A 13,705-nucleotide genomic window follows, 5' to 3' on the forward strand; every position below is an offset into this window, starting at 1 on the left:
CTAAAAAAAAGAGAGAGAGAAAAAGCGCCACTCGCTTAGGCAGAATTCTGTAGGTTTAACGCACACTTCAGTTTGTAATACAAGCGAAATCCGCTGCCTGAAGCACCCGGACTATTTCCCGTCGCGCGTACCCGTTTGGAAGCGCACTCTCTGATTTAAGCCGCATAACCTCACGTGGCTGGCACGTGGCCAAGTGCCTCATAACAACACTCTGCTAAAAAAAAAAAAAAAAAAAAAAGAAAAAAAAAAAAAAAGAATTCTTAACAGAAAAATCTGAAGATTATCACATTTTTGGGTGTTTAAAATGTATGGAGGTGATTCTAACATTTTATTAACCAGGGAAAATTTGTTGATACTACATTTGTGCTTTTCCCAGTGAAAACAAAACAGCAAGAAAGTGTTTCCTAAACCAGCCACACGGTCTTGAACACCGCTGAACGCAAAGGAACACGTGCGCCTCTTGTTTTCAGAACAAGCCTTTAAGAAGCTGTACGCTCCGACGCACACGGTCATCAAATTAATGTTATGGTCTGTAAGAAAGGCTTAGCTGCCTAGAAAAAGTATTTGTAAGTTAGTAATTCTGTAGTATTGCTGCATTTAGGTACGCAGGATTGGAAGAAAGCCCTTATCGGCAAATGGTTAACAAAATAACACGTTTATAAAACTGTCCCCCGCATAACGTCTTGCTTAATACGCGTTTATTCCACGAATTCCCTCTGTGAATTAATATGTATCGTAAAATCCATTCAGCCAAAGGCGCTTGGAAGCTGCTACTTTGGAGCTTCATTAGCAGCTGTGGATTAAGATATTGTAAGTGAGTATAGATGTAAATGACCATGAAAAATGAAAATTAGTGGCAGAAAAAAGCCTTTTAAAAGGTCGTTTACCACCACACGCAATTAGGGCCAGCTCAATTATGCTGCGAGAGCTTTTGTGGGATCTGCCATATGAAATGCTGAATTCTGCAGATACTTGTAGTTCGCCCGTTGAACTGCAAGGAAACCCAGCCAGATGACCACTTCCCCGGCTTTCCCTCAGCGTCTCTGCTGGAGGTGGTTTCTACCTCAGCAGAGCCCAGCCGTTTGGAGAAACTCAGGGAAACTGATAGGTGGGTCTTCACGTGCCCAGAGAAATTATAGGCTATATATTCATTTTTTTCCCCCAGGTTAGATGGTGATACTGGTATCTGATGAAGGGCTGGATCTTGTCTTTCTGTCTTGCTCTGTGGGAAGTCAGAGCTGCTTGATGAGAGCAGCTCCCAAGCTCACATTGTAGTAGAGGCCAAGCGCTGTCTGTGCCCCCACTTAACTATGGATCCAGTCATCCACGACGAACAACTGTATCACGATCTGCATTTCTGCTGCAATCAATCAATCAGCAGCACGGAGAGATTTATGCTAAGATCTACACTGTTACGTTTGATACGTAATTCTTCACAAAAAGCGGGTGGAAGAGAGCAATCTCCAGTAGATCCTTTCACACTTGGTGCTGACTGAATCTTCCCCCATGCCTCTGAAAAATAAAACCATCAAGAATTACTTAGGACTTCTTTTTCTTTAAAAAACCAAAAAGCATGAATTCTGAGGCAGGATGTGGGTAACTAAATTCTGGCTAGATGGTGACTTCCTACTGCTGATATTTAGAGACAAGTCTTTGCCCTGCAAGCCCTGGATTCGATGAACACCTACTCATCTGAACAGTTGCACTCTTAGGAAATGACCTATTAAGCTCAGTGCAACTACGAGCCCCACTTATGAGATGCAGTTTTTGTGTCCAGCGCAAGAGAATCTGTGAATACTATAACGCTCCTTCTCAAAGAGCGACTCAAATTCTGGAGCAGAAGTAACACTCCAAGGGGGTTTACTAGGCATTTTCTGTCAGAAGCGGCACACAGGGCAGTGGCTGGCTATCAAGCAGGTCAGGAATCAAAAGCTAATTAATTTGATAGGAGGTTTGTGGGAAGGAATGTTTAAAATAAATACATTTTTTCCCCCACTTTAGCTCTCTATGACAAGTTTTGTTCTACTGAAGGCAAAGGAAAGGTCTCTGACACAGTCCCCCACAACATCCTTCTCTCTGAACTGGAGAGACATGGATTTGATGGGTGGACTGTTTGGAGGATGAGGAATTGGCTGGATGGTCTCATCCAGAGGGTAGTGGTCAGTGGCTTGATGTCCAGATGTAGATCAGTGACGAGTGATGCCCCTCATGAGTCCGTTCCGGGACCAGTGCTGTTTAATGTCTTCATCGATGACATAGCGGGATCAAGTGCACCCTTAGCAAGTTTGCAGATGATGTCAAGCTGAGTGGTGCAGTTGACACACCTGAGGGATGAGATGCCATCCAGAAGGACCAGGACAAGCTGGAGAAGTGGGCCTCATAGGTGTTGAACCTTATGAGGATCAACAAGGCCAGTGCAAGGTCCTGCACCTGGGTTGGATCAATCCTCAATATCAGTACAGGCTGGGGGATGATGGGATTGAGAGCAGCCCTGCAGAGAAGGCTTGAGGGTGCTGGTGGATGAAAAGCCAAACAGGAGCCAACAATGTGCGCTCACAGCCCATAAGGCTGACCATATCCTGGGCTGCATCAAGAGAAGTGTGGCCATTCTCGTGAGACCCCACCTGGAGTGCTGCGTGCAGCCTTGGCGTCCTCAGCACAGGAAAGACAAGAACCTGTTGGAGCAGGTCCGGAGGAAGCCACCACAACGAACAGCCCATAAGGCTGACCATATCCTGGGCTGCATCAAGAGAAGTGTGGCCATTCTCGTGAGACCCCACCTGGAGTGCTGCGTGCAGCCTTGGCGTCCTCAGCACAGGAAAGACAAGAACCTGTTGGAGCAGGTCCGGAGGAAGCCACAAAAACGATCAGAGAGATGGAACATCTCTGCCATGGGGACAGGCTGAGAGAGTAGGGGTTGTTCATCCTGGATGAGAGAAGGCTCCAGAGAGACCTTCTCAGGGCCTTTCAGTATTTAAAGGGCATTCATTAGAAAGATGGGGACAGTCTTTTTAGCAGGGCCTGTTGCAACAGGACAAGGGGTGATGGTTTTAATCTAAAAGAGGGGAGATTTGGACTCGATATAAGGAAGAAATTTTTTATGATGAGAGTGGTGAAACACTTGCACAGGTTGCCCAGAGGTGGTAGATGCCCCATCCCTGGAAACATTCGAAGTCAGGTTGGCTGTTGGGGCTCTGAGCAACCCGATCTAGTTGAAGATGTCCCTGCTCGCTGCAGGGGGGTTGGACCAGATGACCTTTGAAGATCTCTTCCATCCCACACCATTCTATGATTGTATGAAAAGTGGATGAATTGTGTTCCATGCAAGCGGTAGGCCAAGCTCCCAGGTGGAATGTTACCTCAGTGCATTACAGTGCCTGATGAAATTGGTCCTTTGCCTCCTACCTAAACCTCACAGACTCCCACTTTTTGGATCGTGTGAGATGAGAAAGACTACGTTTCTTCATGCAACTTCACCATTTTTCCATCCCCCGCTTCTTCTCATGCTATCCCAGCTACCTCTAATGCATTCAGTTCTCAAAACATCCCACTGTGTCTAAGTTTTTCCACAGTCCACCAGTGAAACCTGGAGAAAAACCTTCAGAAACTGGTGAAGTCCAGCAGCGCAAGGAGGTGTGTCACTGGCCATGCAGATGCCCACCTGCACCAACCTGCATCCCAGGGGTAAGCTTGGTGAAGGATGGTTGTGGCTGCTGTAAGGTCTGTGCCAAGCAGTCAGGAGAGAGCTGCAATGAAGCCGACATCTGTGATCCCCACAAAGGCCTCTACTGCGACTACTCGGAAGACGAGCCTAGGTATGAAACAGGCGTGTGTGCATGTAAGTTGTTCTTTCACGTTCCCTTCTTGAAATCCAGGAGGGTGGGTCGATGACGGTGAACGGTTTTGGAGGAAAGCTCTGCTCGCTGGTGCTGCTAGGCACTTTATCCCAGCTAAGTCCTCCGACTGCCCAATCGGAGGATCTGCGAGCAGGGCTGGGACTGTCTTTAAACTTACGCGTACGCATTAGAGAAACCAGCTCATGGCACACAAGTATGTTATTTGCAGACGAGCCGATGACTGGTTTAAAGTCAGGTGTAGTTACCACCGGGCATAAATAAAGAAACCCAAGAGCGTTTGGGCTGGGAAGAGCTCGAAGCTGTGGGTGCAGTAAAGGTTGATCATGCTGTAGCACTCTGCGAGCAGGAACCGTGAGCTCCTCTGGCGTCAGTAACTGTTGTTTCCCGTTTGCAGATCTGGTAGCTGTAGGATGTGAGCTCAATGGAGTTCGTTACCTTAACGGGCAGACCTTCCAACCTAACCCGCTTTACCAGTGCCTGTGCATCAGTGGCGCAATTGGATGTACGCCTGTATTCACACCACGATTAGCATCGAGTCCCTGCGCCAGGGTCACAGGCAGAAAGAAACCTGGACGATCCACCTGTGGCCCAGGACAGCACAAGCAGCTTCAATCAACAGACTACAGACTGATGTCAGGTGTGCCGGGCTATGCAGGTAAACTTTTCTGTGCAGGAGCCCTGCTGCCCATGGCGTCCCTGGCTCCGGCAGCCAGCCAGGCAGCACACTGGCAAGTTCTCAGCCTTTGCTGAAGGCCATTGCCAGGGTGACTGCTCTGTCCCAATTACCCCTCTTACTCATAGGTCACGGACTCTTTTGTCTAAACCTGATGAATATGACAAGTCTTTTGGCTTCTGTCGCCAGGGAATTGGCCAAAGCTACCTTCAACCCCTCTTTCTGCAGAGGTTTACTACTGATCGGATCAGACCAATTAGGGCTGCTGGTGGGCAGCCACTTGGCAGCTTGGGAGCAGTCCCACCTCCTGCTGCTTCGTGGTGATCGCGTGTCTCACTTTTCATATACATACATGAACATGTTGCAGGGCTCGTCTTTCAACAGAAATTAGAAAATGATAAAAATTGCCCTAGTGGCTTTCCCAAATTCACACAGTTTCAAGTCACTGTAAGGACAGCATTCCCCAATTTCTCTATTCAGCCTCATCAAAAGCACACACGAGTTACCCAGCAGTTCTGCCAGGGTCAGTCGATATTCCCTTTGACCTCATCCTTGCTCTGCTGCTAGCAAACACCATAGTTCTCTCCTTCACTTTAAGGAAGCACCATTGCCAGAAGCAGCTATCGTGGCCCTTTCCCAGCCTGTGCTTCTGCTCTCTCCTTCCCTGGGCACATGCACGTTTCCACGGTGAAACTCATCTGCGTTAGAACTAACGTGGGGACCTGAAAGCCAAGCCATTTATTTGGGGGGGCTTGAACCGTGGGGAAAGTATGGTCTGAATCATCGTCATGGATCGATAAAATAAAACTAAAAGGATCACAAAGCTTATCAGAAAACCTTCATAAAAGACTGCTGAGGAAATAGGTAGACACACGTAAATCAACCTGCAGATGAACAGACCCTCTTACAAAATCTGAAGTTCAGTTTGGACAACTTCAAACATGTTAGCAGTGGTTAGGCGAGTTAGCAAAAATTAAGAACTCATCTGTACCTCAAACTGATGAAATAATACTTATAACTATCGAGACCTTTTTACGGAAATATTCTCAACGCTTAAGGCAACTGACTTCAAATGAAGAGGGACTTCATTTTTAGAGAACATCGCTTGTCTGGTCAAAGAGAGAACACAGCGCATTGAAAACACCGGCAGCCAAACTATCTGACCTGTGAAATACAGTAACCGGGTTCGTGGGGAGCTGCTTCAGACACCTGAGGAACAGCATTAAGCCTCTTTCTTTGTAGCACTTCAGCGGATCCAGGAGCTGAAGTCCAACCTGCAGGGACTCCTTCACTCCCTGCAATGCTGCACCTCACAGCGTTTATTCGGGAATTCACACCAACTGCACGACATAGCCTCCAGAAAAGACACCCGACTTGCAAGGCACGCTGCCTGCTTGACTTGATTCGGGCACCAAATAGCCTGTCCCTGTGGTGCCTCGATGTCCTGAAGGATGCCGTTCCTCAGGTGACACAAACCCCATAAAGAAAAACACCTTGAACTTCTTGTTTCCAAGGGAGGTCTTCCTCCCTCCCTTCCCCAGAGCAGCAGAAGGATCACAAGAACTCGTGCATGAATTCCATGGGTGGCTCAAGGGGTCAGTGTCTATTTGGAAAAGCTCTGTCAGTGTGGGTAGCGAGTGCTAAGCTTCACTTTACAGCTCTCGCTTTGTTTTCTGGCTTTCCTTGTCAGTGTGATTTACCTCATTCATTGGGATGTACATAGGTCATGCTTTATAAAAAGTATAAATGACCATTTACGTTCCCCTTATTTGTTGCGGATCTGTGACAGGCTTTTTATCTACTTGCTGCAGTGAGATATTTAAATTGCTGTCCGCTGTCCAGGTACCCTCCTAACACTGCCCGCGCTCTTACCTGCGTGTACAGCTTACACATAAGTCAGGCTTTTTGCAGAGTTTCACCATGAACTTTTGCACTGCCATTTTGTTTTTTTAAGTGGACTCCACCTAATCCACCCCAAAATAGGCTTTTTGGTGGTATCTGGAAGTGACCGGAGAATTCGACTGTGCACAACAAAACCTGAAGAACCTGTAGAAAAATAAATGACATTATTGTTTTCAGCGCCCCTTTTCAAGCTGTGCTTGGCCTTCAATAACTTTCAATGTCTCTTCCATCCCGGACATTTCATAAAAATTCCAGAAGTAACTCTTCAGGTAACACTTCCATCACATTAAACTGGAGGGGCCATACACCGCACACAACTTCATAGTCCTTGCTAGCGTCCGAGGAGTCAGCGTCAGCAAACAGCAGCTCAGCTGGGTTTTGTACAACTTTGCACCTCGGTTTTAGCTTTACCTGCGAAAGCACCTTCATGATCAGAAATCCAACACTTATCCTTTTACTGTCAGTTAATCCTTCCGGGGATGTTCTGCTGCATAAATAATGTATCGCTCTCTTAGCTTACAGAAGTTTACCGCTAGTTCTGAAGAAAAAGTGCCTGGTACAGGCAACGCCCTGGACCCCCTGTTCCAGGACCTGTGGCATCGGCATATCCAGCAGAGTGACCAACGACAACAGAAGATGTGAAATGAAAAAAGAAAAGAGATTGTGCTTCATCCAGCCTTGTCTGACCAATATACTGAAGACAATAAAGGTATTTTCTAAAATAAAGTGACTTAATTGAAAATATCAGAAATAATGGAAAAGTGGAATTATTAGCAACTGCTTGTATAAAATGACTTCTTCCTTTCTTCAGGGGATTTAAAATAACTCTTCTCTGTTTTCTACCTCCAGCCTTCAGGTTTTGATAGTAAACCACAGATGTGCAATATCAGACAATATAACGTCCAGAAATAGCAGTGCCGCTAATGCTGTCCTAGTGCTAAGTCACTCAGCATATTTTGTATTTGTTGACTGATAAAGAAAAGTAAGACAGCTTTCAGGAGGAGTAACTTCCAAGATATTTCTATGTAAATGTGGCGTTTTTCTCTTACAGACTCTTTTTAAGGTGTAAACACTCAAGCTTTTCTTTGTGTTTATATTAAAGATTCCAAAAGGAAAAACATGTCAACCAACATTCCAGCTTCCTACAGCAGAGAAACTAGTTTTTTCTGGATGCTCGACCACTCAAAGCTACAGACTAACTTTCTGTGGGGCGTGCTTGGACAGGAGGTGCTGCGTACCTAATAAGTCCAAAGCAATCACTGTGCAGTTTGAGTGTCCCAATGAAGGCTTCTTCCAGTGGAAGATGATGTGGATAACATCGTGCGTGTGCCAGAGGATCTGCAGTGCTCCAGGCGACATATTTTCCGAACTCAAAGTTGTATGAGAAGTTACACCATGGACTGTAACGTACCGAGTGCAGCAGCACGTTCGCACCCGGAAGAGGCAGCATGACCCCTGCGGCAGCCATGTTCAGAGTGGAACGACCTGGGTGAACATGCATTTTTTTAAATAAAATTGGAAAATGCGAGAAAGAGTGCATCTTCTTAAACGTCTTTGGATTTATATGTGGAAATCTGTTCTCAATGAGGATGTACCTAACACTACTGATGTCAAAACAAGAACTTCCAGACATTAAAATGGCGCAGCGAGACAGCTTTGTACCCACGGCAACAAGCTGTTGCTCACAAAGACAAATACACACAAATTCACAGATGCTCTAATGTATCACAAAGAAACCCCCCACCCTGTAATACTCCATCTACTGTTCAAGAGTCTCAAATTAACATTTTTTTCTACTACGTATCTACAGTAATAAAACACATCAGTGCTGTTTCAGAGAGGTCAATTTTAAGCTCAGATTGCTTTTTGCAGCAGATAATCATTCTCTAGTGTTGCAAATATGAACAACGCACTTGTAAAGGAACAAGCGGGCACCTGCAGCAATAGATGCAAAATTTCAAGGAAATTTCCTTGAATTACTTATTGCTTATTATTATTTTTAGAATGTTTTTCTTAAAAGACTCAACAAATGTTCCCACAATATTTTATTAAAAACATTGAAAATTGTGCTTACTTATCAACCCACTCCACTCATCTAGAAGGACTTCAGGCTTTAAGAAATCCCTGCACTGATCTGTTCTCGTTTGTAACAGTTCACTAGTCTGGCTGTTGAGACAGCAACTGGAAATAGCTGTACATTCTATTTTGTAAGAGTTCTTACTGCAATATAAAAATCTACTTACCCTGGTAATGACAAACACTAAAACATCCATTTTACTTGCATTCTTTTAAGCTTTATATAAACTTTGTTCTCCGAGCAGTCATTACAGCTTCACTGTAAGTGCAGGTTTCATTCAAAGGAATATTGTATTATCTCATTATCAAGTGCAATGCAGCATTCCTGAACGTGAATCATTATAAGATGTTAATTAATACTCCAAGTATAATATTTGAAACATAATTTATTTTGTTGAGTTTTCTGCTATTGCCTATTTTGATAGCAACTCAGAATGCTCTAGTACAGTTACGTACAACATGTAAGCAGAAATATTAAAACTACGGAACATAGCTTTGAGCATTGTGAAATTGCTACTGTCCCGCAAGGCTTAAGAAACCAGTTTCATTAGAGACCGGCTTTCATCTTTGGAAACACTATGTGGGCTTTTCTTCTCTTTGTTAAAACACAAATCTAGCAACAGCGATCCTTCTGTGAAGCAAGGTCTGCCTTTAGTTTAAGGTGACAGGGAGAGAAGAACAACATTTTTGGCTGCTACAACCTCTTCTCCTTACAGCATATGGCACGTCAATTGTAAACTGCCCTGTAACTGTATGTCAATTGTAAACTGCCCTGTAACTGTATGTCAATTGTAAACTGCCCTGTAATTGTATGTCAATTGTAAACTGCCCTGTAATTGTATGTCAATTGTAAACTGCCCTGTAATTGTATGTCAATTGTAAACTGACCTGCTAGGCTGAGTGCTCTTACTGACACCCCTCCGTACTGAGGTACCTGGAAATCCGACAGGCTGGGCCTGTCACTTAGTACAACACCGCTCAGAGCTGAGGAACCCGCTGTCCCAGTCTCACTTTGGAATTACAACAGCTTGGCATGCTGCAATTCATTCTGGTTAACTAAAGTGGTTGGATGCTTGGAGGGAATTGGGCTTTTGGTTTTTTTATATCAGTTCTTCCTTCTTCAAACAGCTATCTTCAGTCTTGATGGATCTGTTCTCGGCCCCCCTTTTGTGGCATCCAGTTCATTGTACTCTTCTATAAGGTCAGACAAAGATGCTATGGCTTCAGAAAAACAGCTTCGCTCCATCCCGTCCACGTGCAGATAATGGTGAAGGTGAGCCTGTGAGAATAAAAACATTCGGTGTTATCCTTTATCTCGGCACCTAATTCCTTCGCTCACCAAGTACCATTCAGCCTGCACAGAAGAGGGGAGTGCAAGCACTGCAGAAAATAGATTTAAAGACATATGATGACATCCCTTGTTTAAATACTTGGCAACTTGAGTAACACTCTCGTATGGAATTGCAGTCGATATTACCGATTTCTTACACACCCATTGTTTCACATTCTGTCTTCTCAGACAGACGTGACCAGACTGCGTGCTGGGTTTTCATGGCACGGTTTTGGTAGTGAGGGAGGAGTGCAAGGAGCAGGGGTCGCTTTTGTGAGAAAGTACCAGAAGCCACCCCCATGTTGGATGGAGCCAGTTCCAGCCAGCTCCAATATGGACCCACTGCTGGCAATGCTGAGACCATCAGTGACGCTGGCAGTGCCTCTGCAATAACATATTTAAGGAGAGGTAAAAAAATGCTTCACAACAGCTGCGAGAGACAGGAGTTAGAAAAATGTCAGAGAAACAGCACTGCAGACACCAAGATCAGTGAAGAATGAGCGGGAGTGAAACTGAGCCTAGGAAGAAGGGTGAGGTGAAGGTGTTTTCAGTTTGTTTCATTTCTTGCTGTATTACTCTGTTATTATTTGGCAATAAATTAAATTAATATTTGTCAAGTCTGTTTTGCCCATGTCAGTAACTGGTGAGCAATCCCCCTCATCCTTATCTTGACCCATGAGCTTCTCATGGTACTTTCTCCCGGTGTCATGCTAAGGAAGAGAAGTGAGAGAACAGCTCGGTGGGCACCTGGCAGGCAGCCAAGGTCAACCCACCACAGACTGGCAGGCAGATCTGCCTCACAGCTGAAGAATGCATTGTCTGGTAGGTACAGATCAGTAAGAGGTTTACACTTTAAGCATCAGCTGTTGGAACGATTCCTTGGTAAGTAACACAAGAATACTGGGTTGTTCCTTTTAAGCAGTCCCTTTTTGATACTAAGATTTGCTTCCCAATTACAGAAGATGCTAATGATTAGTGGCTAAGGTCGTTACAATGATGAGAGTTGTACCTTTTTCTTGTAGAGCTTCATAAACCTGTCTTTGAGTTCAATGAAAGTTGGTTTTACACAGGTGTTGTTTGCTAAAGCCAGAAGGGAATGGGAATGACCCACAGGAGGTACGGAACACAAACCCGTTTTCCAGCCCTCTTGATTCCAGGAGACAAAGTGCAGGGAAGGCTTTAACCTGCCATACAAAGATTCAGTTACCAAGGAAATGTGAAGAACACAGAGCTCAAGTTTCCTTTGCTAATGCACAGTCTGGAAAGGTTAACATTTAAGGTTTCAGAACTAAGCAGCTGACAGCAGTTTCAATAACAAATCCCACGATGACTTTGTGTGGCATTACAAACCTCTCAATATTTCTGCGAAGGTCTGAAACCTGCACATTTCCTCGAACAAGCAGTGCACAGGCAAGGTAGAGGCTGTGCTTTGGATCTGCTCGAATTAGCTGATGGTCTCTACTAAACGCATCTGAAAACATCTGATCCAGCCTAGGTGAAAAGAACACAGTTACTAACTCTTGCTGAAGCAGGCTACGGAAAGTTCTTCAGAATGCCCACCTTCAGGGTTTAAAAGTTTATAAAATTCTGGAGATAAAGATACATCTCACCTGAGACCATGAATAACAGGAAAAAGATTCAAACCCTCTAATGTACATATGTCGGCATTACATGTTCTGAAAAAGACACCAGATCCATTTTTCCTCTCTCTCATCCCTCCTGTTACAAGCCACTCTGGAGTGTAAAGTCAGAGAAGTGGGCAGACCAAGAGACCTTTGTAATTATTGACCTGAAATTGCTGTAATAAAGTATTAAAAACATGTAAAAGGTTTTAACTACTTGAGGTCTGATTAGATGAGAACTTGAGTGAACAATCTCACAGCTTGTGAAGGATCTGAGAAGGAATACCACAGTGCTGCTGACCCTCACAGAACTGATTATCTGCCTGTTTCACTTCAATATTTGAAAGAATTAATGGATCACAGAACCGTATTAGTTTTGAGCAATGATTTAGGAAAAGACACACCATACATATTTGCTTACTTATTCTAATTTCATCATGCATGACTGCTTTAAGAGATGACACTACAGATTGTATTCTTTCTGTCTTCACCTCCTTAAGCAAGTTCCACTGTACTGTGGCATAAAGACGGTGTCTTGAAGAGGTTTCTACTGACCCATAACATCTAAGCTATTCTTTCCATTTGCTCCAACCTCTCTGCATCTACATCTCTTATTTTTTTTTAAATCCTCTCTGCCAAAATTAAAAGACATAACTAACTAAAGGAGACAAAAGCAGTAGTGTTCCCACCTCATGCTGAAACATGATTGACTGGCTGTCTCCCCACAGTCTGCTACCTTCCCTCCAGCACTGTATTGTCTCCTCAGGGTACGGTTTCAAGAGATCCAGCTGATTGTCAAAGGAAAGGGGTGGTCCTGCTCTCTTCTCCACTTTGGATACTTCCATCACTTACCCTTAGCTGCCTCTCGCGCTATTTGGACCTTTTGCTGACTGAACCCGATTCACTAAAACCAGTAAAATCTATTTTCACTGGTTATTTTTCTACCACGTCAGTGGGATAGCCTCACAAAATTTGACAAGTGTCAGCTTGTTACAGTAAGGCTCCCTGCATCTCCAGACTGACATAGAGATGCTATTACTTCCCAAGGACTCTAGTTTAATTCCTTATTTGTCTCCACGGTGTTTTGTAAGTCAAGGGCAAACTGCTGCTCAAAGGGATTTGTGGTGTGGGTTCCGAGTAATACATTTTCCCAGCAGATAGGACAAAAAGACATTTCAAGTTTACCAGCTCAACTATTACAGAGGAGCGGGACAAAGGATGTTCCTAAAATCATCAGGACCAATGTGAAAATGTGGCAGACTTAAAACTTTTGGAACTTCTACCCTTAGCTTTGCCAGGATGAAATTTTTTTAATGAAAACTATAGAAGAATCGGAAATGAAGCTTCAAATAAAAAGCTCCCAAAATATTGTTTCCTTACCTTCTAGAAGGTACATTAACATCAGCCAGTGTATACAGAGGAGTCAAGCTGGAAACCAAGTAATGAAGGCGAGGAAATGGGACCAAATTCATGCTGATTTCATTGAGATCCATGTTAAGGGAACCTTCAAACCTAGCAGAGCTGAAAAAATTAACAAACTGTTATAAATTGAGTAAATTACTGTCATAATGTAAACATTCATTACATCCATTTTTCAACTCTTCTGTACAACAAAACAGTAAAACACAGTGTTCAAGAAGCTGTTCATGTGTAATAACTAAACCTTCACACTTGGCAGTAGCAAGTATCTTATTTACTTACACGTCTCATTATAGAACAATAAATCATCAAGAGTGAGACCCTGTTTCCCGACTGTAGGCTTTAGCGCTGTTTGTCAGTACGTGGACATAGCTGCTGAATACCGGTTTTAATAAATAGGCTCCAATAAAACACGCATGACTTAGCACTCCTGACAAGCTGTTTAAAAGAAAAGCAGGCCAATACTCCAGAAGCGTATGTCACCGGCAGTTTCTTGCAGCAATAGGCAGTTCAGAAGCAACACTGATCTGTCAGCATTTATGAAGTAGTACAGCTGGCCTCGAAAGGCAAACCTCCTCGGGCTCCATTAAGCAATGGAGGATAAACCTTGTCTTACTTCCATTCTAAGACTATTACCAACACCACTGCAGCCTGAATACTTCCACATACTTTAATATTTAGTAAGTAATTCTTAAAAGGAGGAGACTCATCGAATCGAAAACAATCGTACCCTTTGAGCTGATGCAGGCGGCACATCTGCAGCAGCCCCCGCCTCCAGCGGTACTACTTTTACAGAGAAATAACCCGTACCTTTACCTTGTCAGGT

The 13,705-nt window shown here is 44.1% G+C and overlaps 2 protein-coding genes across 2 annotated transcripts in view; one reads left to right on the top strand and one right to left on the bottom strand.

Annotated features, from left to right (window-relative positions):
- WISP3 (WNT1 inducible signaling pathway protein 3) overlaps positions 1-7,816 on the top strand; it is a 9,089-nt gene extending 1,273 nt beyond the window's left edge. Inside the window, exons 2-6 of the mRNA XM_010143193.1 lie at positions 969-1,108; positions 3,573-3,838; positions 4,252-4,494; positions 6,948-7,141; positions 7,535-7,816. Coding sequence (XP_010141495.1) covers positions 969-1,108; positions 3,573-3,838; positions 4,252-4,494; positions 6,948-7,141; positions 7,535-7,816 — 1,125 coding nt within the window. The remainder of the gene's footprint in view (positions 1-968; positions 1,109-3,572; positions 3,839-4,251; positions 4,495-6,947; positions 7,142-7,534) is intronic.
- A 1,709-nt stretch (positions 7,817-9,525) lies between these two features.
- Positions 9,526-13,705, bottom strand: part of TUBE1 (tubulin, epsilon 1) — a gene marked incomplete at its 5' end in the record, with an annotated part of 10,041 nt that continues 5,861 nt past the window's right edge. Inside the window, 4 exons of the mRNA XM_010143194.1 lie at positions 9,526-9,787; positions 10,848-11,022; positions 11,189-11,329; positions 12,841-12,998. Of these exons, the coding sequence (XP_010141496.1) occupies positions 9,629-9,787; positions 10,848-11,022; positions 11,189-11,329; positions 12,841-12,998 (633 nt within the window). The remainder of the gene's footprint in view (positions 9,788-10,847; positions 11,023-11,188; positions 11,330-12,840; positions 12,999-13,705) is intronic.

Source organism: Buceros rhinoceros, unplaced genomic scaffold (genome assembly GCF_000710305.1).
Source record: "Buceros rhinoceros silvestris isolate BGI_N320 unplaced genomic scaffold, ASM71030v1 scaffold9789, whole genome shotgun sequence".
NCBI lineage: Eukaryota > Metazoa > Chordata > Aves > Bucerotiformes > Bucerotidae > Buceros > Buceros rhinoceros.